Genomic DNA, 26249 nt, shown 5'->3' on the forward strand with positions numbered 1-26249 from the left:
TTTTAGATTTTATAATTTAATTTCAGATGTACGAGCTCAAGTTACTTTTTTTTTTAGATCTTAATTGTTTCATAATTTCGGATTTCTGATAATTTCGAAACGTTCTTATTTTATTCTAAAACTAAATTTATTTTTCCGTTAAACGATATTTTATAAAGAATTATTTCAAAAAATTAATTTTAATTAAACATTTCTATTCAAATGAATTTCCTAAATTAAAAATGGAAGTCAATTTTCTGAATTTTTGGTCTAACTAAAGTGAAATAACAAACAAAAGAAAACAAAATGCCTTAAAAGAACCAAAATTTTATCTTGTTCTCTTTCTTTGCTCTTCACGTGAACCAGGAAGAAGGAAGCAATTATTTCCTTCCTCTCTTTCCCTCAATTCAGTCTACATTCAGCCTTGAGCCCCAAGCAAATTTTTCTTCTCATTCACTCTACTTGACTCTACAAATCAGACACAATTTCAACTAAATTCCAACCAAAAACAAAATCAAAATTCAATTTCAATTGTCTCTGTTTCTTTGATTCGAACCATCTCCCACCACCATCAACCACCACCGTTTACCACCACCACCACCACCTGCTGCCTCCATCATTCCCAGCCACCCGCACCCGCACCAAACCGATCACCGCCTCCGCCTCCGCCCAGAACCAACCGGAAAACACCTCTCCAATCTCCCATGTCTTTCCCCTGTTTTGTGCGACCACCATAACCCCCCTACCCTGACTGTTCCGCCGCCGCGGAACCACACCACCACCAGCGCCTCTCCGACGCGGTACCACGCTGCTGCGTCGCCAATTACCCCGGTCACAACCTCCCTTGCCTCCCTCACCTTCCGCGCCCTGCCACCCTCCTCACTCGACACCCCCCTGTTCTCTCTCCTAATTGCGCAACCACCGCGCCTCCGTACTGGCGTTATCGCCGTCTTCCGCCGCCCAGACCTTCGGTCACCGCCTCCCTTTTTTCCCCCCTCCTCCCCTGTTCCTTCGTGCCCCTGTTCCTTCGTGCCCTGCTCCCCTTGCTGCTCGTGCCCTTCAATTTCAGAAACTTTGTTTCTGAAATTGAAACCTCTTTTATTCCACCTTATTTAAGTTGGGCCAATCAATTGGGCTTTGGGTAAGACAAACCTGAATTTCAGATTATCAATTCCTTAGTATTCATGTTTTAATAAATTTTATGATATAAATTTAAGAAAAATAAATTACCGTACTAAATTTATCAAGGACATAAATTAAATAAATCTTGTGTAATTGATTTAGAATATATATATATATATATATATATATATATATATATATATATATATATATATATATATATATATATATATATATATATATATATATATATATATATATATATATATACTTCGATTGAAATTTCCATAAATTATATTTATCACTAAAATTGGTGTTTAATTATATTTTCATTAAAACTATGAATTTATATATTTCTAACTTTATTTTTTTAGAAAATTCGTTATTTATAATAATTCGAAATTTCTAAGTTAAATTATTACCATATTAATAACTAATTCAATTATTTAATATTTTGAAAGAAATTGGACTCGGAGTTCAGGAAGAACGATCCATCGAACAGGAAGTATAAACTACGGTTGAGGTAACATCTATTGGTAACACCCACGATCCCCTTATGAAATGTGTTTTATGAGATTATGAAATGTGTTTATAATGATATGCTTTTATTGGATTGTGGGATATGAAATGTATTTATAAAGTTTGCTTTATCCATGATGATATTCAAATGTGCTTATGAATGATTTTATAAGAATGATGAGTTACGAATAAGATACGAAACATGATAAATAAAAGTGTAATCGGTTCTGGCAGTTAGTGGGGTTACTATTTCTAGGTCGAGCACGTACCGCCGTACCGCGGGACACCCAACAAGGGAGAGTGCTCCTTGAGGGTTACCGCAAGCTAAAAGAGAAACTATTTAGGTACGGGCGTATGTCCAACAAGGGAGAGTGCTCCTTGAGGGTTACCGCAAGCTAAAAGAGAAACTATTTAGGTACGGGCGTATGTCCAACAAGGGAGAGTGCTCCTTGAGGACTATCGCAAGGTGGGAGACGTCCCGCAAGGCTAACTTGTCAGTTACCAAGTAAAAAGAAGGTTTTATGAAAGATAATGGGAACTATCAAAGTTTCAAGTTATAAATAATGTTTCATTGCATTTATGAAAATGTTTTACTATGTTCTATTCTCCCTGATTGCAAAGTAAATAAAATGAATTGAAATGAGTTTACGCTGTTAGGGTAGTATGTTACTGGGCCCCGGCTCACGATGTTGCTTTTGTTTTAGGTACGAAGAAGATCATGGGATGCCTTAGAGTGAGGATGCAACCATCAAATTCACGATCGATGTTTGATAAAGATAACTATGTCATTAGTAAAAAAGGGATGTATTAATTAAACTCTAAGTTTGATTTCACGATTTGAGTTAGATTTTCAAATTAATGTTTAAACATGTTAGAAATATTTGTTAAGGTTTACTTAGATTTCATTGTAAATTTTAAAGAATTAATCGAAGTGAAGTATAATTACTGTTACTCAACAGTAGTCAGTAAATGTAAAAAGGTTATGTCGCCTTGTATTTCCCACGAGGGAGATACGGCAGTAACGCTCCGACTAAATTAGGGTTTCCGCTGCTAATTAAAGATAATTAACCTAATTAATGGTGTTTAGAAGTCGGGGTGTTACAGTTTGGTATTCAGAGCCAGGGTTCTGGACCATAAGTGCTAAAACTTACGGGTTTTGCACGTAATAAAATTTAATAGGTTTTAAGAGAAGAGTTTCAAGAAATAAGTTAAAAAGAATACGTTAAAATCATGCTAAGTTAAAATGAAATGAGTGTGAGTGATAGGAACGGGGAACGCAACGGGAATGTTTTCTTTATTATGATTTGCAGAATTTCTTAGTCTAAATTCAAGAAGAAAAGATTATCTGAAGCGTTGTATCCTTGCGATCAGATCGGCGATGACTTCAAGCGGAAATATTCCTATTGACGGCACTAGAAACGATAACGATGTTAACGATGGCAATGGTATTCACAAATCTGCATTAGCGCTGGAAGGAATGCAAGAAAGAATTGAAGAATTGCGCAAGGATCCCATTTTCGGGGACACTCCAGGAGAAACAAGCAATAATCGAATGGACTTAATGAGATTGATAATGTCGGAACTTCTGCAAGGAAATCGTCAGAAGCCAAGGTCAGAGCAAGAAGAATGCTCCAACATGTTCAAGAAGTTCGCTTCTCATAAACCCCCTACTTATGATGGCAAGCCAGACCCTACTGAATTTGAGGAATGGATTAGCGATATGGAGAAGTTATTTGATGCAACTCAATGCCCCGAGAAATGGAAGGTCAACTACGCCGTCTTTTACTTGAAAGGACAAGCCAACCTGTGGTGGAAAAGTGTTAAAGGAATCCAAAATGAGCCTGGTTTTGGTTGGGAAAAGCTGACGGAAGCTATGCGGGAACAATTTTATCCCTATTCTCTGCAAATGCAAATGGAATCGGAATTTATCAAATTGAGTCAAGGAAAGAAAAATGTTCTAGAATATGCAGTGAAATTCAATGAGCTTCCTCGATTTGCCCCTGACCTGGTGACTACTGATAGGCAAAGGATGAATCGATTTGAAGGAGGATTAAACATTGAGATCCGTGATCGTCTTTCGAGTTCTAGAATTTCCACTTTCCAAGAGTTGTACGATCGAGCAATTAACGTCGAAAGAATTATCAAGCTTCGAGAAGAAACATATGGAAAACGAAAAGGGAGCTTCGAAGAAAATCAACCGAACAATAAGAAACAAAATGTCAATGTCAGCTATCACGGAGGGAATAACGGAAACCAAAACTTCAACAAGAATCGTGGATGCACCAAGTGTGGAAGATGGAACCATACAGAGAAAGAATGTCGAATTGGTACGCGAGATTGCTTCAAATATCGTAGCAAAGATCACAAAATCAGAGATTGTCCTCAAATACATCGAGAGCAAGGTGATAGGAGAAACGATGAAAACAAAGGAAATGGTGGCACTACAAGTTTCAACCGTAATCCCCCACGTGGAGCAACTTCGAATGGAAGAGTGTTTTTAATGCAAGGAAAAGACGATGATGCAAATGACAATGACGACTTCGCTAGTACGGAATGAAGAATGAAGCGTAATGACCTTTTGAAATCGTGTGATCGAACATCTAGAATATTTTAGAATAAATGATGGAAATTTTGAAAGTAATATGCGCTAATCGAGTATCTAACTAAGATGTATTACCATCATTAGTTATATGAATGTTATGCTTATGTATGAAATTTTCAATTAAAGAATTATGTGTTTAAGATATGCTTTATGGATTATGTTTATGCTGACATGATTGTATTGGTAATAACTAGTCGTTATACATGGAAGCCGTCTTCGATGGAAGTTCTCCTGAGCTCAGAGTACGAGATTATTATAACAAATGACTTTTACAAATTATTTGACTATTATAATTGTTAGGTAAATATTTATTTTCATTATATCTATCTTCAGAATTATAATTTTGTATTAAAAACATTACTACTTTTGGTAGAAAATGTTTTCAAACGGGATCTCACAAAGAAAAATGGGAGCCTAGTCTACGCTAACAAGTTTGCCCCTTTTTATGTTCTTTGCTCCTCGATCCTATGTTATGAAGTAAAGTGGAGATATGAAAGACGATGGCGAAATGTAATTGACCTTAATGACGATTAAGGATCAATATATAATTTTGCCCCTTTCGTATTCTTTACTCTTCGATTCTAGGCCTCGAGTTGAAGCGGAGTCCTAAAAGATGATGGCGGAATGAAAAGCTAGACATTGTCGGGAGTGAAATAAAAAAATTGTGAGATCTTGGTTTTAAAATAAAACATCATACTATGATTCGAGCGCTTTCAATTTTCAACAAACATTTTATACGTCTAATTTTCAAGTTTCGAGGACGAAACTTTTTCTAAGGGGGTAAGAATGTAATACCCCGAATTTTTAAAACTTGATTAATTATGCTAAATTATTTTTATTTAGCTAAAATCGTTTTAAATCCTAATTTCGAACTTTAATTTTTAATTAACAAAGTTTAATTCCGCTTAAAATTTTAATATTGTTACGCGATTTATATATGTTTTTTTTAGATTTTATAATTTAATTTCAGATTTACGAGCTCAAGTTACTTTTTTTTTAAATCTTAATTGTTTCATAATTTCGGATTTCTGATAATTTCGAAACGTTCTTATTTTATTCGAAAACTAAATTTATTTTTCGTTAAACGATATTTTATAAAGAATTATTTCAAAAACTTAATTTTAATTAAACATTTCTATTCAAATGAATTTCTTAAATTAAAAATGGAAGTCAATTTTCTGAATTTTTGGTCTAACTAAAGTGAAATGACAAACAAAAGAAAACAAAATGCCTTAAAAGAACCAAAATTTTATCTTGTTCTCTTTCTTTGCTCTTCACGTGAACCAGGAAGAAGGAAGCAATTCTTTCCTTCCTCTCTTTTCCTCAATTCAGTCTACATTCAACCTTGAGCCCCAAGCAAATTTTTCTTCTCATTCACTCTACTTGACTCTACAAATCAGACACAATTTCAACTAAATTCCAACCAAAAACAAAATCAAAATTCAATTTCAATTGTCTCTGTTTCTTTGATTCGAACCATCTCCCACCACCATCAACCACCACCGTTTACCACCACCACCACCTGCTGCCTCCATCGTTCCCAGCCACCCGCACCCGCACCTAACCGATCACCGCCTCCGCCTCCGCCCAGAACCAACCGGAAAACACCTCTCCAATCTCCCATGTCTTTCCCCTGTTTTGTGCGACCACCATAACCCCCCTACCCTGACTGTTCCGCCGCCGCGGAACCACACCACCACCAGCGCCTCTCCTGCGCGGTACCACGCTGTTGCGTCGCCCATTACCCCGGTCACAACCTCCCTTGCCTCCCTCACCTTCCGCGCCCTGCCACCCTCCTCACTCGACACCCCCCTGTTCTCTCTCCTAATTGCGCAACCACCGCACCTCCGTACTGGCGTTATCGCCGTCTTCCGCCGCCCAGACCTTCGGTCACCGCCTCCCTTTTTTCCCCCCTCCTCCCCTGTTCCTTTGTGCCCCTGTTCCTTCGTGCCCCTGTTCCTTCGTGCCCTGCTCCCCTTGCTGCTCGTGCCCTTCAATTTCAGAAACTTTCTCCTTATTTAAGTTGGGCCAATCAATTGGGCTTTGGGGTAAGACAAACCTGAATTTCAGATTATCAATTCCTTAATATTCATGTTTTAATAAATTTTATGATATAAATTATTTACTAATGAATTATTATTATTTTCAGGAAATAAATAAATTTGATTTTCGAGCTTAAGAAAAATAAATTACCGTACTAAATTTATCAAGGACATAAATTAAATAAATCTTGTGTAATTGATTTAGGTACGGGCGTATGTCCAACAAGGGAGAGTGCTCCTTGAGGGTTACCGCAAGCTAAAAGAGAAACTATTTAGGTACGGGCGTATGTCCAACAAGGGAGAGTGCTCCTTGAGGACTATCGCAAGGTGGGAGACGTCCCGCAAGGCTAACTTGTCAGTTACCAAGTAAAAAGAAGGTTTTATGAAAGATAATGGGAACTATCAAAGTTTCAAGTTATAAATAATGTTTCATTGCATTTATGAAAATGTTTTACTATGTTCTATTCTCCCTGATTGCAAAGTAAATAAAATGAATTAAAATGAGTTTACGCTGTTAGGGTAGTATGTTACTGGGCCCCGGCTCACGATGTTGCTTTTGTTTTAGGTACGAAGAAGATCATGGGATGCCTTAGAGTGAGGATGCAACCATCAAATTCACGATCGATGTTTGATAAAGATAACTATGTCATTAGTAATAAAGGGATGTATTAATTAAACTCTAAGTTTGATTTCACGATTTGAGTTAGATTTTCAAATTAATGTTTAAACATGTTAGAAATATTTGTTAAGGTTTACTTAGATTTCAATGTAAATTTTAAAGAATTAATCTAAGTGAAGTATAATTACTGTTACTCAATAGTAGTCAGTAAATGTAAAAAGGTTATGTCGCCTTGTATTTCCCACGAGGGAGATACGGCAGTAACGCTCCGACTAAATTAGGGTTTCCGCTGCTAATTAAAGATAATTAACCTAATTAATGGTGTTTAGAAGTCGGGGTGTTACATATATATACAATCTAAGTGTCCTAAGTACAAGGAAGACTTGATGCTCTTGAGGAACGGTAGGGTTAGAGATGATGCTACTATTTCTATTGATGAGGATATAGCTCTAATGGTGGAGGAGAGTAAAGATTCAAAAGAGGGTTGTATTTTGGATTCGGGATGATCACAACATATTTGTTGTAGGAAGGAGTGGTTTACTTCTTATAAACAAAGTGATGGGTTGTGTGTTACCTTGCCTAACGGGGAAGAGACAAAGGTTGAGGGTGTAGGTGAGGTTGAGATCAAGACACATGATGGGAAGACTCAAAAATTACGAGAGGTAAGGTATATTTCGAAACTTGATCACAATATCATATCTTTGGGTCGTTTGGATGGCTTGGGTTATGTTGTTCATATTGAGGGAGGTCGTTTGGAGGTTACCAAGGCTATGAGTGTGACCTTGAGGGGATTACAAAACAAACAAAATCTCTTCATACTTGAAGGATATTGCGGGGGACGAATTTTGGCTCAAGGGAAGGCAAGCTCCGAAAGTTGTTCGTTGGTTCACGAAGAGACTAACTTGAGTTTAAGGGAAGGTTTGTTAGGAATAAACACAACTTAGTTAAGTCGACAAGAATACGAAACGGACTTGGAGTCAAATATAAGTCTTGTTTGGTTTATATGTTGTTTCCTAGTTTAAATAGAATTGTAATTAGGAAACTAGATATATTTTGGTATGTATCGATCTCTAGAATTATTTAGATTTGGGGAGCAAGTATAATTCTGGTAGACGTGGGTTTCTAGTTTAGCCTATAAAAGGGGGTTTAGGCCTAGCTAGAAAATAAAAAGAAAAAATACATTGGTGTGAGGAATCATCAATTGAGGGGTTATTGTATTATTTTGTAGGAATTTAATAATACGATAATATTTGAGGGGAGGAAATCTAAATTTTCTCACAAACACTTGTGCCTTTTATTATTGTTTTTGCTATTTGTTCTATATTGTATTTGTGAGTTTGTTCCTAATTGTTCGTGGCACGCGTTTGATTATAACACATACAAAATCCCGCGGGAGATTAGTCTCATCGTAGTAGAAAAAAAAACAGTAAGTACTAGATTAGTCATAAAATACAGTCAAAATTTATTTATTTTTCCCGATAAAAAGTAAGCGAGTGGAACATCAAAAAGTATAAGGTGGTTGTCGATATCGGAAATGTGAAGAAAATATTTAACCATGTCACTTACCATTAAATTTTAGAAACTACTCGCCTTACTCCTCCGGGTCTCCCAATTCTATTAAGGGGGCGTTTGGTTTGCAAACTAGTATGAGATTGGAATCAGTAATGATATCAAGGTGGTATGAGTTTGGAACTTAATTCTTAATATTCTGTGTTTGGTTCGATTTGGTAATGAATTTTATGCTTTTGTTTGATACCTGGTGTAAAGGTATGAGCCATACCCATCTGCCTCTAGGTTTCTAACCCACCTTAGGGATTTGAGGTATGGGTTTAGAACTCTTAAAAACTCCAACCAAACACATGATACAGGTTTAGACCATTATAAACCCATACCTCATACCTAGAGACCGCGACCCAAACACCCCTAATTGCTATCAGCCGGAGTATCCTTTCAGATTGTTTTGTAAATTTCAAAACAACTCCCATAATTAAGTCCATTTATCGGCAATTTCTTAAACCTTTCGGATTGTTTTGTAAATTTCGAAACAACTCACATGAGTCCATATGTCTAGCAATTTTTTATATACAAGTGTACAACTAGGAAGTAAATTCCTATAGCTGTTATGTATTGCCAAATACGTAGCATGTTAATTTTGTAAGAACAATGGTATATCAAAAATGAACAACGATATTAAAAAAAGAATAATGATATATAGAACAATGGTATAAAAAAAGAGCAACGTTATAAAATATAAGAACAAAGGTATAAAAAATTAGATTAATGGTATACCGTACCCCTGCCAAATTACCAGCGTACCCCTGTGATATATTTATAAACACATCACCGTGTGCTGCCTCTCCATCCTTAGTGTACAACAGGTTGTGACTTGGGCATAGGTTCAAATAAGGATACTCCAAAATCTCGGCAAATTGTACGTATGATAAAGATCCTCCAAAATCTTAATTTTTAACATAATTATAAGGGAAATTTGTGAAAATACTTTTTATGTTACATTTTTTACAAACTTTTATAAAAGATGGTCTGACAGGAAAGATGCCTTGATTCAGCCAATATGCCACGCAAAATATGACGTCATAATGACTCAACAACTTGTTCTTTTTCTTTATTGAAAGTATAAATACACATTTTCTTCCCATTTTTATTTCCAAACTCTAATTCCTTTCTCTCTCCTTCACAACTCTCTGCCTTTCTCTCCTTAAACGCCGCCCCCCTCTCACCAAAATTGATGACGGAGATGACAAAGCAAGCGACGGAGCTCCTCCTCTATCCATAGGTGATATTGCGGTGGCCGACGAGTAGCGCGAGATGAAGTAGAATAGCGGTGAAGGAAGCAAAGAAAGGGTGGCAATTTTATGATTTAGACACACGAGAGTATTTTGTCTCACGTGATGTGAAATTTTATGAACGTGTGTTTTCGTATGCGATTGCCTCCAATGAGTTAATGGGTATGCACACTAAGAACGGTGTGACTGATGTTGTGTGGGAGGATGATGTTAGTTTTGAGTGTTGGCAACTAGGTACTGTTGGGCAGGGAGCAGTTGCATCGGATGTGCACGGAGCTGATGCAACAACTGTTGCGCAGGGCGTTGTGCACGGGAGTGCTGCTGCTGCTTCTGTTGTGCACGATAGGCAACAATAAAGTAGTGTGCCAGAGCAGTGTGGAGCTGATGCAACAACTACTATACAGGGGTCTACTGGGGCAGCAATTGTTGTGCAAGATATGCAGCAACAGTGCAGGGTGCCAGAGCTGCGACATAATGCAGGAAATCTGAATAGTGCAGGCGAAGCGCAGAGGGCGACAGTCGAGGCGCATGGGGCGACAGGCGAGGTGCTGCAAGACATTGCTGATTATGCTGAAGGGGCTGATGCATTGGCTTCGTCTGTTGCTACTGCAAGCAGCGAGCAATCACATCAGATGGCTGTAAGGTGTGAGCATATATTGGACAGCTAGAATGAGAGTGTAAGAGAGCGTGACATAACGAGAGGTACAGAGATGAGGGAGGAGGATACAGAGTTAGGAAGAGGGAAGCGTGAAAAGTTCTAATCTTCAAAATTACGAGGTTATGTGAACATACAATACGGAAAAAATATACCACTCCTAAAAGTTCACCTATGACAACACCCTCCTCAGGTACTCCTTATCCTATCACATATTTTGTTAATTATGAACGATTTTCGTCGAAACACATAAATTTAATGACAGCATTGCAGATAGAAAAGGAACCTAAAACATTTAAACAGACAATGCAGCATGAGGGGTGGCGTGAGGCAATGGCCGCAGAGATTGACGCGCTAGAGGATCAGGGTACTTGGACATTAGAAACCTTGCCGAAAGGAAAGAAAGCACTTGGAAGTAAGTGGGTGTACACTGAGAAGCGGGACGAAGACGAAAATTTGTTTCGCTTAAAATAACGCTTGGTCTGTCTAGAAAATCATCAGGAGGAAGACCTAGATTATAATGAAACGTTCGCGTCCGTGGATAAAATGGCTACAGTTCGTACTTTTCTAGCAGTTGCGGCTGTTAAGAATTGGGAGGTGCATTAGATTGATGTTCATAATTCTTTTCTTCATGGAGATTTAGAGGAAGAAATTTATATGAAAATACCATTTGGTTTTCAGAAGAATAACTCGAACAAAGTATGGAGAATGAGAAAGTCGTTGTATGGTTTGAAACAGGCACCCCGGTGTTGGTTCGAGAAATTGTTTACGGCGCTTACGCAATACGGTTTTAAACAGTCGTATTCCGATTATTCCTTGTTTACACTTTCCAAGGGTACGTTGCAATTAAGTGTGCTTATTTATGTGGATTTCATGATTATCGCAGGAAATAATACATTTGCGCTGGAGAGTTTAAAGCATATTTGAGTGAATGCTTTAAAATGAAGGATCTTGGGTCCCTGAAGTACTTCTTAGGATTGGAGGTGGCTCATAGTAGTCATGGGTTTTATGTCTGTCAGAGAAATATGCTCTGGACATAATTTCAGAGACTGGTTGTTGGGTACAAAGCCTGCAGACTTTCTGATGGAGCAGAGTCATAAACTAGCATTGGCGGAGGGGGAAGACTTGGCAGATGATGAGAAATATAGGAGCTTGATTGGGTGCTTGATTTATTTGGCTGTTACACGACCAGATTTGGCATGCTCCGTACATATTTTGTCACTGTTTATGCAGGCACCAAAAGAGGAATATTGGGAAGCGGCTCTGCGAGTGGTACAATACTTGAAAAAGTGTCCGGGTCAAGGTATTCTAATTCGTTCTGACAGTGTTTTACAGTTGGAGGGATGGTGTGACTCGGATAGGGCGAGTTGTCTGTTGACTCGTCGCTCGTTGACAGGTTGGTTTGTGTTGCTTAGTCTGTCCCTGGTGTCTTGGAAGACCGAGAAACAACATATTGTTTCTCGTTCGTTTGTAGAGGCAGAATATCGTTCTATGGCTGCATTGACGTGTGAATTAAAGTGGTTGAAGCAACTACTACGGGATTTGGGAGTATCGTACAGGCAAGGTATGAGTATGTTTGTGATAGTCAGTCTGCACTGCATATTGCACATAACCCAATATTTCATGAGCGGACAAAACTCATTGAGTCGGATTGTCATTTTATCCGTGATGCAATCAAGGAAGGGATCATCTGTCCTTCGTATGTATCGACGGAGGTTCAGTTAGCGGATATTTTCAACAAAGCGTTGGGGAATGCACAATTTGAGTTTTTTCTAAAAAAGACGGGCATTCGAGATCTTCATGCTCCACCTTGAGGGGGAATGTTACAATAGTATATACGGAGTATACGGTAGTATATTACGAAACTTATAATCACAACCGTTTAGTATACTATAAATATTATTCATTAATACGTCAAAATACTAATCACTAGAATATAGAACCTCAAAATTACCTTTTGTATCTAATATACTCGTCCCAGTGTGAAAAACAACAAAAAAAAAAGGACGAGTTTTTGAGAGAGAAAAGTTTAGAGAGAGAAAAGTTTTTGAGAGAGAAAATTAGCAAAGTCCACTTTGAATACTTTCAACCCTAGTAACAATGGAGGAGGAACCGCCTCCTCCTCCTTCGCCAATTCCTAAGGATGTAGAGATGCAAGATGATAATCATGAAGGGATTAATACACAACAACAAAATCTACAACACAATCTACCATGGAAAATAGTGGATTGTCAGACGAGGGTCCTATTGTTCGGCTATCAAACAAGGTAAGTTCAATTTCCTTTAGAGAAGTTGTTTCTAGATCTACACAATGGTTTGAAGAAGCCAAAAAGATTGTCGTTGCCTCAAAAGAATGGAATGACGACGAAGAAACTATGGCTCCTCCAGGTGAATTTGTAATTCAATTCGATAAGAACACTTTGAGCAGGTTAAGATCATCATGGAAGCTCACTTTAATGGGCAAGTGTTTAGGAATTAATCCAAAACAATCTTTTATGGATGCTAGAGTTCGATCTATGTGGAGAATCAAAGGATCTTTAGAAACTATCGATGTAGGAAAAGGGATTTTTTTCTATAGATTTTCCATGGAGGAGGATTACGAGCGAGCTCTCTTTGGAGGGCCATGGTTTATCCTAGATCATTATATTATGATTACCACTTGGAGGCCAAATTTTAGACCATCTATTAATGAATTTTATAAAATGACTGTTTGGGTTAGATTTGCGGAATTACCAGTTGAATATTATGATAAAGAGGCTCTTTTTAACATTGCAAAGATTGCAGGAAAACCGATAAGGGTGGATTATTCTACAGATAAATTAACAAGGGCTAGATATGCTCGAGTTTGTATTGAGATTGATCTTCAAAAACCTCTAGTAACTAAGGTTTGGGTAGGAGGAGATTGGCAGAATATTCTTTACGAGAATATAGATACGCTTTGTTTTCATTGCGGTATAATAGGCCATACGCATTTTAATTGTCCAACTAAGCACAATACGGGTGAACGGGATACCAACATGCAAAATACGAATAATAACATTAATAAAACCACTCATACCCTAGGAAAAAAATCTGATCTAGGTTTATCTAATAATATAAATCAAAACAATGATAAGGTTTTGGGAAGTGGGGAGAAGGGTTTAGGTTTAGAGCATCAGAATTATGGGCCTTGGACCCTTGTCACAAATAGGAAAAGCAACAATAAAAACAGATTGGAGAATTCTAGAAATAGGGTCTCTAATTCGAGAATTAATGAGTATGGAAAACATAAACCTGCTACTTTAAATACCGGAGCAAGTAACCCTTTTTCTTCTTTGTCTGGGAAAGGCAATTCAATAAATAGTTTTAGCCAATCAATGGAGAGCAGGAAAACAAATCTTTTACATTTACAGAGCAATAATGATAAAGATTTGCAAGATAACTTAACTAAGAACTGCGGAAAGGAAGCTGAAGAACTTCACCAACACGTGGCGAAGAGTTCTTCTCAATTGGTATTTTCTCCATTGGTGGAATCCTCTTTAAACTCTTCGACTACCTTTTCTGCCTCGGTTTTAAATACCGTTGCAAACCATCAACTTCCTGAGTCTCTCTCCTCTACTTCACTTTCTACTATTCCCAACTCTTCTAAACACTCACCTTCTTCAATTCTACAACCTCTTTCTCTCTCTCTCTCCCATGGAACCGGAATATCAAAAACAGACGTCGGAGATTCTCAATTCACCACCACCCATAACTTACCAACGAAGACCAGTAGAACTACGGAAGAGGAAAGATCTCTCATAAATCCCAGTCAATGTCACACCAACTTTGCCGGAGGATCCATGGGGAATGAAACCTCCAAAAACTATGAATCTGTTTCCAACATCTCCGATCACGACATGCAAGACTACGGAATCGAAGACGGCTTCACTGGAGGAGCTGAAGGGCAGTCTGACCAAATTGAATACTCTCAATTACCAAGCCCGACCATTCCATGCACACCGCAACTTTCAGCTTTCCAACAGGAACTTCGGGCCCAAATCAACGATAGCAGTGGGTCCTCGACATTTATACAGCCCGAAAAATTGGGAATTCTCACCACCAGTCCACGGCCCGGTGTTACAAAGACAACCTCTTCCACCACTACCAAGAGGGGTACCAATAATGCCCTTACGGTTCGAAACACTAGGTCAAGACATGGGACACCACGAACGCCTTACATCAATGTACATGTCAGGGGAGGAGGTGGTGGGTCTTCAGATTCAGGGCCGTTATTGGAATCCACCTTTAGCCCAGCGCCAGATATTCACATATCTAACACCGATTCGATTGGAGGACATCCCCAAGTTAGGAGCTCCACAATTCTGGAAGGATTGGGAGAGTTATCTGATCAAACAGCCATCTAATGTGCAAGGTTTGTTTAAGGTTAACTCATCTTTATCTAAACCCGATTTACAAATGAAAATTTGCATGTGGAATGTGAGGGGGGCGAATAGAAACTTGTTTTTACCTCATGCAAAGGAAGTTGTTTTTAATCAAAACCCGGATATTTTCATTTTTTTGGAAACCAAGGCTGATGGTTCGAGGGCAAGAGAAACAATGATAAGTTTAAAATTTTCGGATTTTAGGGTGGTTAGACCAGTTGGAACAAGAGGGGGAATTTGGTTGTTTTGGAAAAAAACTGTTGATTTGGTTCCTTTTGATGCTGAAAACACCTATTTTCACTCTCTTTTTCATTTTAAAAATCTGGGAAAAGAGGGCCTTGTCACCGCCATGCATGCACCAAGTTCTTCTCGTGAAAAATCCAATCACTGGAATTCTCTCCAATCCAACTTACCTCCTAAGAATACTCCTTGGCTTGTGGTGGGAGATATGAACGAAATTACCAGCCAATCTGAAAAACAGGGAGGAAGACCCTTTCGTGTCAATCAAGGAAAGGAGATGGTCAATTTTATGGACGAAGCTGGTTTAGTAGATTTGGGGTTCAGTGGTTGTCCTTTTACTTGGACTAACGCCAGAGATGCGCATTATCTCATTCAGGAAAGGCTAGATCGTGCGTTAGCTAACTCTCCATGGATGGAAGCTTATCCTCATACTAAGGTTCATCACTTACCTCGTACCTTCTCTGATCATTCACCTATTTTAATTACTTTATCTAATATTACTGCTACTGGGCCATTTCCTTTTAGATGTAAGGAAGTCTGGTTAACTCACCCAGATTTCACTAATTACTTTATTAGTAATTGGAACTTTCCTCACAACTCTTTTTTACAAGGAAGAAACGAATTTCTTAATTCTATCCCTATGTGGAATCATAATATATTCGGGAATTTAAAAAACCAAAAGAAAAACCTTCTAGCGAGAATTGATGGAATTCAGATTGCTTTAAGTAGGTATTACTCACAGTATTTAATCAATTTGGAAAAAAATCTCATACAACAATTAAATGACATTTTAAATAAGGAGCGTTTGATTTGGGCTCAAAAATCTGGCATGAATTGGAGAAAATATGGGGATTTTAATACTAAGTATTTTCATATGATAGCTAATATTAAAAAATCAAGAGGGAAAATTCAAGCTTTAAAAAACAGTAATGATGTTTGGATTACTGATCAAAATCAATTGAAAAATATAGCTACTACTTATTTTCAGAATCTGTTTACCACGACTCGATTGTATGGCAATCTAAATTGTGACACTCATAGTAATTTGGCCGTTAATGTGGAGGAATTTGACATGTTGAATTCTCCTGTTTCTATAGATGAAGTTCGTAACAATCTCTTTGCAATGGATCCTATAAAGGCTCCAGGCCCTGATGGGATCCAACCAGTTTTTTTTCAAAAGCATTGGGTTCAACTAGGAACTATTATTTTTGATTTTTGCAATGATTGTTTTCTTAATGGTACAATTCCGGAAGATATTAATCAGTCTTATATTACCCTTATTCCTAAAAATTCATGCCCCGCAACCATTGCGGAGTTTAGACCGATAGGATTATGTAATACTATTTACAAGCTTGTCACTAAAATTATTTCATCTAGATTAAAAAATATTTTAGGTCGTATTATAAGCCCGTTCCAATCTAGTTTCATTCATGGTCGGGGTATAGAGGATAATGTTATCCTTGTTAAAGAAATGGCTCATCATTTCCATAAGGTTAAAAAAAGAAATAAGATTATGGCTTTGAAATTAGACATCACCAAGGCTTATGATAGTATTGAATGGGATTTTGTTAGAGAAACTCTTCTATTCTTTAACTTCCCTCCAAAACTGATTAGCCTCATTATGTCTTGCATTTCAACTCCTTCCATCTCTATTCTGTGGAATGGAGAAATCTGTAATGCTTTCAAACCATCTAGCGAAATTCGTCAGGGTGATCCTCTTTCCTCTTACATTTTTGTGTTATGTCTTGATAGATTATCTACTATCATTGAGCAAAAGGTTAACTCTCATAGTTGGAGCCCTATTGCTATTACTAGAAACATTAGAATTTCACATGTTTTTTACGCCGATGATGTTTTCCTTTTTAGTACAGCAAACAAAGAATCTTTAAGTAATATTATGGATACTTTAACTTACTTTGGAGAAAAGTCTGGATTAAAAATTAGCATGAATAAGTCAACTCTTATTTTCCCTTCCAATCTTCATCATTCTATCAGAAAGGATATTGCTGGAGATTTTGGTTTCAAAATTTCATCATCTTTGGGAAATATCTAGGTGTTGACATTCGACCTAATAAGTTGAAAATTTCTAATTATTTAGGTCTCTTAGATAAATCAATGGATAGGGTGAGGGGTTGGCAAGCTAAGCTACTAAATATGGCAGGGAGATGTACCCTAATTAAATCTGTGCTAAATTCCTATCCTCTTTATGCTATGCAAACAAATATTCTTCCTGCTTCCATCACCCATGCCTTGGAAAAATGTTTTAGGAAATTTTTATGGAATAAGGTAGAAAGAAGTAGGTATATGTCTAGGCTTTCTTGGGACAAGATTACAAGACCAATCAATGAGGGTGGGCTGGGAATTAGGAAATTGAAGGAATGGAACCTTGCTTTTATGGCCAAATTGGGTTGGACGGTTTTAACTAACCCAGATATATTGTGGGTGAAAGTTTTAAAAGAAAAATATCTCAAACATGCAAACCTGTTCAATTGTGTTCCAAATAACAATCAATCTCCGTTATGGAGAGACATCCTCAAAGGTCGTCCTATTCTTGAAAAAGGTATCATTATTGGTATTGGGAATGGTGACACTACCTCTCTTTGGTATCATCATTGGATTGGCACTCAACCATTGTATAAAACTGAAGGAGTTACAATCCCTGATTCTAAGGCTCATTGGTTGGTTAGCCATATTATTCGGAATAAAACTTGGCATCTTAATGATATTGAGAATCTCATCCCATCCCACATCAAATCCTTAATCCTTTCCTATCCTATTTCTAATAACTGTAAGGATTAGATTTTATAAGATGGATTTATTCTAACAATGGTTGCTTTAACATCAAGTCAGCTTATCATTGCCAATTCAGTACCATTCATTGCCCTACTTTAAATAATTTTTCTTGGCGCAAAATTTGGAAGATTTCAGGACCTTATAAATACAAAATGCTTCTTTGGAACTGTGCCCATCAGATTTTACCTGTAGCTGAGAGCTTACATCAGTTTTTACCTCAAATATCTCCTACTTGCTCCAGATGCCGTTTACATTCTGAAAATCATTTGCATCTGTTTAGAGATTGCCCCCAATCCAGTATTTTATGGACTTATATTTTTCAACGTATTTGGTCTAACTCTAAGTTTGATTTTTATACTTTTTACAATTCTAATTGGAGTGCATGGATCACTTTTAACCTAAACAATTCAATTAAATGGAAAAGTTTGTTTATAACAGCTATATGGAAGATTTGGTTATCCAGAAATAGGGTGGTTTTTGATCTCAAAATGAAATCTGCCTTTTCGCTTTATAATGATTTTTATGTAGATTGGACTTCTGCTAACAATTGTTCACAGGGTAAGGAGTTAGGTGCAAATCAGGTTCCCGGATTGACTAAGAAAACTTGGTTTCCTCCAAAAGATGGAGTGATGAAGTTAAATGTGGATGGAGCTTGGAAGTCAAATGCAGTGGCAGGAGGTGGAGGAGTCTTCAGAAGGTCAACTGGCTCGTGGTTTGTTGGATTCTCCAGTAAATTCACTGTTAGCTCTCCTCTTGCTGCAGAGCTATATGCCTTAAGGGAGGGACTAATTATTGCTAGAGATTTCAAGTTTGAGAAGTTGGAGATAGAAACGGATGCTTTAAACCTCAAAGTGCTTTTGGGAAAGATTAAGGAACAAGATCACCATGAGCTGGGTCCTGTTTTGAGGGAGGTTGCCAACCTACTCAATCAGTCTTGGGTGGGAAATCTCACTCACATTCCGAAATTTTGCAACAAAGTGGCTCATTCTCTAGCTGCTCATTCTCTCATCATGGCAGTAGGAAGCAAACTGCATTACATTATCCCTTCCTGTGCAAAAAGTGATTATGAAGCTGATTTTGAAAACGCAAATCCAGAATATGTTGAAACAATTAGAAAAAATGCAAGGGATGAAGCAAACTCGATTGTGGGTGCTAATCCTTCAATTGATAATGCAGATACATTGAATCAGGGGGGGACATCAGGGGGAGCGGCGCAGCTGGTGTTTGGTTCAATTGTTACTGATATCAAGGAAGCCAGGGACAATTTGAAAAATGTTGATAACAGGAATCAAGATAAGGGTAAAGGGACAGCTTTCACTCCTTTTGTTGTTGGTGGTTCAACAATGGATACTGCTATTGAAATTGTTGAAGTAGAGGAAGGGGAGATTACCAACAACTGAAGGGTGTATTTTCGGCAGGATGATCAAGCTTTTTGGTGGAAGATTTTGCAGATCATATGGAGATTCATGCTTCCTTTGCTTGATGCTTCCTTACTACAACTTTGTTTTATTATTTTTCGTAAGACTACCAAGGCTATGGTTTGTTAAGTTTTTATGCCCCTTTTTGGCAAGTTTTTGGTTCTTTGGGGGTTGCTCCACTCATGGAGGTGAAGCCTTATTTTATTTGCTACTTTGTTAGTTTTACCCTTGCTTTGCAGGGGTTTCCCTATGTACATTTTAGTATGTGATTAATATAATGTCGTCGGCTTGAGTAAAAAAAGTGTGAAAAACAACAATTAAACAATGAAGTTGAGGAATATTATATATGCCGGTTTACAATTTTTTTATCCTTTGTAAGTTTGTATAGAATGGAGATTAAGCCTAACGAAAAAGGGATCAATATTTTCGTAAATACAATAACAAAATACGGATTTTAGAAATGATTTTTGCTGATTACAAGATGTGGATAATATTAAGAATACAACATTTGCCCAAACACAATGTATATAAAGATAAATTAAAATTTAATTTATGTAAACACATTTTTTAAAACTTTATTCAGAATGTAATTACAGTGGGCCTCAGCCATATTGGCCTAGGTTGGGCTTTGATCCAAAAATAACGTGGTGCCATTCTTCTTTCATGTGGCACCGTTCCACCATTATCCTCTCACGTGGGCAGTGGGCAATGGGCAAGAATGAAATTGTTTCATTAAGCAGCAGGTTTTGTTGAAGCAATTGCAGCTTGAAGAATGAGTTGATACGCATTCTCCACACATGAGATTAGTTTTTGGTGATCGATGAAACCGTTCTCAACTACTAACCCAATTCTTAGATTTTCCATATAACTCATCACCGAAACTGTTAAACTCTGCATGCAAAAGCATCACCTTGTAAATTATTTATAGATAATACGAATTGAAGTATATGGTTATTATAAAATTATTTGCTCTTTATAGTGTCATTGGAGAACAGTATGACATATTTATTTTATTATTATTATTTTAGTTGATATTTAAAGAATAGAATAGAGATAAATCTGACCAAGTTGATTCCCGTTGGTGCGAAGTAAAAGCCTTTAATTGGGTGTCCAGCAATACTGATGTGTTGAGTTGGTCCAATCAAATTCGTGATCCCAAAGGTTGAATTTTTCCAACTACTTTCAAAGATACACGCTGCTGCCTACAATGGTTAGGAATGTATGAATTATGTTAATACATTTTTAATATATCGAGTAATACATGTGTATTGGTTATAACTTAATTTAATCATCTACATTTCCCTCAAATAGTCCTTTTTTTTTTAATCATCTACATAAACCAAGCCTCTAGAAAGAAATATAGGGTGAGGATAAGGGTAATACCCAAACCAAAGATCCTAATTATGGATTCAAACTTAATTACGGGTTTACGCCCTTCTAAACACAAGAGAAGAGGCATGAAAGTCGACATGACACAACCACACAAAAGTACGTAATAGGTATAAACATACTTAAAGTCACTTATACGCTTTTGACTTAACTACAAAAAGCAAGTTTCACAGAACTAACAAAATAACAAATGTGGATGCATGCATAAAACATAGGAGTAGTTCCTTTTGGCCTGCAAATACTGGATAAAAAAATCGTGAGAGTTGAGGTGGTAAATTGGTCATTCTCCTTGGAGGAAGTACAAATACATATCAGATATGTATGAACAAATACATATCAGAACAAAAGAAAAAATAGGAAAAAGGACAAAAAAATAAATTAAATGGTACTTTTCTAAATACAAATGGTACTTTTTTTTACGGAATGGTACTTTTTTTACATGAATGGTACTTCCTTTTTTGTCTTTTAGCTATTTGTCTTTTAGTTGATATGCGTGTTTCCACACATATCAGATATGCGAAAAAACGACCCATTCTCCTTGCGCCATGCTTTGAAAGTATTTGGATTCTTCCTCCAATTTTTTTAAATGTATCACATGACTTTTATGACTGTTTTAAAATATTTTGTACGTCACTTTTATATTTTAGTAAATTTTTAACATATTGTATTATTTTTCTCTCTTTCATTAAACACGGCTCATAATATTTTTTTTTTTTTTTTTTTCCTGTTTCTCATGATACTCAATTAAATAATTTAAAAAATTTAACATCTCTTATATGCAGATGCAGACCCATTAAACACATAGATAGACAAATATCTAGCCTCTTTAAGACAAATTTGTTGTATATATAGACAAGATAAAAGCTCTAATTGTTGTATATATTGACAATGTCTTTAATGAGCCCCTCATGAACTGTGTTCAATACCTTGCACCAACACTCTAATTGTGTTTTATACTATTTCTCATTTTTGAAAATTAGTTTCTCCACACATTTTTTCTTCTTCTTTATTATTATTATTATAGGAAAACACCAAAACGTTACAAGCTTAACAAGCTACAAAGAACAAGTGAACTACAAGAAGTTGGAGGGGAGCCGAGATACAATCTGGGCCCCCACTCCTCTAGCTATGGCGAACCCGATCCTGCTGAAAATGTGGGCAGCTGCCCGCGCCCCAATGTCCTGAGCCCTGGAGTACGTCTGTACCCGCTTCAGCAAAGAAACAACCCCTTTCTCTAATTCCCCAAAAGAAGAGAAGGAAAAAGGAAAGAAACCGTAACCCAAAGCCCTACAACGTGCCGCATACTTATCCTGCTTCCGTTGCGCTGCAACCGCCACAACCCGACCCGGAACGAAGCCTAACAACCCCGATTGCGTCATAGGGGAAGACCCAGTCAAGTCAACACACACATCTAGACCGCCATCCCATGAGTAAAGCAAAATATCTGCAGGACGAAGAGCTCCATCACTCTCACTAGTCAGCCCAACATCAACCTCCTTGCGAGCAGAAATCCCCGACCGATAGCAAATATCCAAAAGGGTATCACGAACAACATTATGTCGATGTTTGATACCCACAATCCCAGCGCAAGACACGGCATGATCCCCATAAATGTCCCCGTCGAAAACCCGAGAGCAAGCAGAACACGGCGTCGAATCAGAGAACAACGGAATACCCAACCGATAGCAAAGAACCGAACGATAAGTCTTACCGTTCATAGTCTGGCCTAAACCCGAGATGGGGATTGCCCGCAACCAAGCCGAGGAGTGATCCCCCTGCTGCGATTTCCATAGGGCAACAAGACGTGAAGATAAGGAGTAGGCGGATTCCGCATCAGCAGTAACCTTCGTGAAATATATGTCTGCCAATTTCTTCATGAGTGTGGGGGCAGCGATCTCACTAGGGCTACGCATAAGGTCGGACTCCACGGTCCTATTGAAAAGACCAAGAGCATCATCAAAGGCCGGTCCCGGTCCATCAACACCTGAAAGCCGAAGAAGCGAATCCTGCAAAGCAGAAGACTGCAAACGGGATTCAAGAAAAGCATAATGCCGAACATCACCAGCTGAATAAACACCCAATCCTCCATAAGAATAAGGCAAGGTGGCAAGGCGCCTTTGCCAGTCACCGAACCCAGGCCCCGAAGCAGTCACGATGCGCTCTAAAGAAGCCCGCAGAGCCACATCAAAAGATAATTGGGCCGCTTCGAAAAGATGAGGCGGACAAGTGCGCATAGCAAAGTAGAGTTTAGAAACTCCAGTACACGCACGAAGAAGCAACAACTCACACTGGGGATCATTAAGCTTGGCTACAGCATCCATCAACACAACAGTCTTCGACACACGCTGCGAAACCAACTCCTTGCAAAAAGAGGAATCCGTACTGACTGGGCCACCAAGCAACTTAACACCGAGCGCAGGACGAGCAATATCCGTAGGAAAGACACCCTCCAGATGACTGCGTGGGTCCTCCGAAGGCCAGAAAACCTCCGTCTTCTCAACATTAACATGGAGACCTAAATGAGGACCCTCCTCCAAAATCAACTCCAAGACCTGTCCAACCACCAAAGTGTCACCAACGATAGTGCCATCGTCCAAGTACCAAGCCTGAAGAGATAGATCAAATGAGTCTCTGATGCGACACACCAATGGATGTAGAACCAAAGAAAAAAGCAAAGGGCCGAGAGGATCCCCTTGCTGCACACCCTGACAAGACCACAAGGTATGCTCCCCATAATACAGCCGCGCTGGAGAAGAGTAGCAGAATTCAACCCAACGCGAAAGAGCAGGACAATGAAGCCGAACCTCACGCAACAAAGCCGATCGATCAATTAAATTGAACGCATTCTGAAAATCCACCAATAACATAGAGAGGCCAACATCGGCCCCACGAGCCTCAACCAACCGATTGACAGCATGGAGAATGGCCTCACCACCTGCTGGAACCCCAACTCCAAACTGAATACCTCCAAAGTAGGCTCCTAAACGCGGACCAACCAAAGCAGCCCCGACCTTAGAAACAAGGCGCCTCCAAATAGTGCCCACAGCAATAGGCCGAATACCCCCACCAGGCTTAACAAGTGGCGTAAGAGGAGCACTAGCAATGTATCCTCCAAGCACAGCAGGGCACTTTCCAGCAAGAAAGAGATTAACTACCTGAGTGATAGCATCCACCAACTCATCAGAAACAGCTACAGAAGCACCACCCAAGCAATCCAAAAGGTGTTGGGCACGCAAGCCATCCCTACCGCACGAAGTACCACGCGGAAAGCCCTTAATCTGCTCCAAAACAACAGCGGAGGAAGCAGTAAGGTGATGATCAACAGGGATATCCGGTAAGGTAGGGACCGGAACGGAAGGGTGCTTTGCTCGCAAATCTGCAAGGGTAGCATCATTGTAAGGGGCAAGACCCGAGGAAGAAAGAACCCTAACTGCAGCAGTGTAGTGACCGTCAGAAATCTTTCTCTTGCATTGCTTAATATTACGCTCCGCCAAATCATGGTCTTCGTCAACATCCAATGGAGACACACTAGCCAATGTGTCTATGACTAGTTGCTCGGAACCACCAGGCTCACCCCAAGAACGAATAGCAGAGGTGATACACTCTTCCTGTCGTCGCCGCCGAACACCAGAGGAACACTCACGATTACTTCGCGGTGAAAAAGTCGTGAGGACACAAAGAGGTAACACAAGCAACTGAACCCAACAAGCGATGTCATCAGGTCTGCAAATCACCTTATCAAGCGCCCCTTTTAGAACTCGCGAAAAACCCAAACGACATCTGGGAGGGATGGATTTCACAGAGCGTAATCGCTTAGACAATAAAGTGTCTAGAAGAGCAACATCAAAAGAAAAATGATGTTCTCGAGGCGCATCAGAAGAAGACAGCTCGGAAGCAGGAGCTTGCGGTTTTTGAATACCATAGAGAATAAAACGAAAAATACCATCCCCAGAATCAGGTGGGTCCACAAAAACAGTAATAGAACCACTGCCATGTCGACACCTAGTACGTTGAGTATGTGTCTTGAAACAATCTCCACATAGCCAAATACCCATACGACGAAAGGTCACCTCAGCCGTAGAAAAAACCTGCAAATTGGTAGTAAGGGAATGACGGGTTACATCCCGCACACCAGAGCAACAATGACGATCCCGCAAGTGAGTGATCAGAGAACTCCTCACCAAACCACGCCCACCTCCATCCTGGCACCCGCTAAGACCCACAAAAGGGCAATGAAACTTCTCCACAGAAGCCGCCATACCAAAGCACTCCAACCACTCAAACTGCCAAACTGCTGGAAAGGCTCACTGACCACCACGCAATGACCACCACAGTAAACACCAAACACCTACACCTACACCTACAAGGCCTCAAACACAAACAAACACTGCCAAACACTGCTAGCAACCAACACTGCCAAGCACAAATAATAACCGCCTGCTGTACCACCGGAAAACAAACTTCACGAACGTCACAAACACCTGCTGTACCACCGGAAAATGCTAGAGATATACCCTACACCAGTCGACCCACCGCAACCGCCTACACTGCCTGAAAAACCACCTGCAAACACAGCCCCAAACCTCCGGAAAAACCTCCTGCAAATCGCCTGCAAACACAGCCCGAAGCCTCCTGCAAACCGCCGGCAGACACCTGCAAACACAGCCTGAAACCACCGCCACTCGACGACTGTACACCGCCTGAGCAAACCAATCGAACAGTAACCGCCTGAGTTAAATCGTCGAGCACGAACCTGAGCAAAACCTGATCAAAACCGTCGAGAACGAAACCGAATTGCCACGCCTGACACTTGATCACCCCCGCCGGACACTGGACCGCCGACGCCGACGCCGGAGCCCCCGGATAGTCGACGTTGAATGGACCCTAAATGCACATACGTGCCCTAATCGCCTAATTTTGAGAGATTTTTTTATTATTATTATTATTATTATTATTATTATTATTATTATTATTATTATTATTATTGTTATTATTATTATTATTATTATAGGAAAACACCAAAACGTTACAAGCTTAACAAGCTACAAAGAACAAGTGAACTACAAGAAGTTGGAGGGGAGCCGAGATACAATCTGGCCCCCCACTCCTCTAGCTATGGCGAACCCGATCCTGCTGAAAATGTGGGCAGCTGCCCGCGCCCCAATGTCCTGAGCCCTGGAGTACGTCTGTACCCGCTTCAGCAAAGAAACAACCCCTTTCTCTAATTCCCCAAAAGAAGAGAAGGAAAAAGGAAAGAAACCGTAACCCAAAGCCCTACAACGTGCCGAATACTTATCCTGCTTCCGTTGCGCTGCAACCGCCACAACCCGACCCGGAACGAAGCTTGACAACCCCGATTGCATCATAGGGGAAGACCCAGTCAAGTCAACACACACATCTAGACCGCCATCCCATGAGTAAAGCAAAATATCTGCAGGACGAAGAGCTCCATCACTCTCACTAGTCAGCCCAACATCAACCTCCTTGCGAGCAGAAATCCCCGACCGATAGCAAATATCCAAAAGGGTATCACGAACAACATTATGTCGATGTTTGATACACACAATCCCAGCACAAGACACGGCATGATCCCCATAAATGTCCCCGTCGAAAACCCGAGAGCAAGCAGAACACGGCATCGAATCAGAGAACAACGGAATACCC

General features: G+C 39.2%; 2 protein-coding genes across 3 annotated transcripts; one reads left to right on the forward strand and one right to left on the reverse strand.

Annotated features, from left to right (window-relative positions):
- Positions 1 to 305: 305 nt before the first annotated feature.
- LOC130472384 (uncharacterized) lies at positions 306 to 19374 on the forward strand. Of its 2 annotated transcripts, none has more exons than XM_056843114.1 (3): positions 306 to 1120; positions 1563 to 1624; positions 18336 to 19374. In XM_056843114.1, the coding sequence occupies exon 3, from the start codon at positions 18408 to 18410 to the stop codon at positions 19176 to 19178; it is 771 nt and encodes a 256-aa protein (XP_056699092.1). In that variant the 5' UTR covers positions 306 to 1120; positions 1563 to 1624; positions 18336 to 18407; the 3' UTR covers positions 19179 to 19374. The 2 variants fall into 2 exon arrangements, 1 of the variants encoding a protein (XP_056699092.1); XR_008932529.1 differs by lacking the exon at positions 18336 to 19374 and adding an exon at positions 2325 to 2578 and having other exon boundaries at positions 314 to 1120.
- A 574-nt stretch (positions 19375 to 19948) lies between these two features.
- LOC130472383 (uncharacterized) lies at positions 19949 to 24844 on the reverse strand. Its single transcript, XM_056843112.1, has 3 exons — positions 22297 to 24844; positions 20261 to 20398; positions 19949 to 20087 (listed from the first exon to the last, which is right to left on the reverse strand). The coding sequence occupies exons 1-2, from the start codon at positions 24842 to 24844 to the stop codon at positions 20379 to 20381; spliced, it is 2568 nt and encodes an 855-aa protein (XP_056699090.1). The 3' UTR covers positions 19949 to 20087; positions 20261 to 20378.
- Positions 24845 to 26249: the final 1405 nt, after the last annotated feature.

Source organism: Spinacia oleracea, chromosome 4 (assembly GCF_020520425.1).
Source record: "Spinacia oleracea cultivar Varoflay chromosome 4, BTI_SOV_V1, whole genome shotgun sequence".
Classification (NCBI taxonomy): Eukaryota; Viridiplantae; Streptophyta; class Magnoliopsida; order Caryophyllales; family Amaranthaceae; genus Spinacia; species Spinacia oleracea.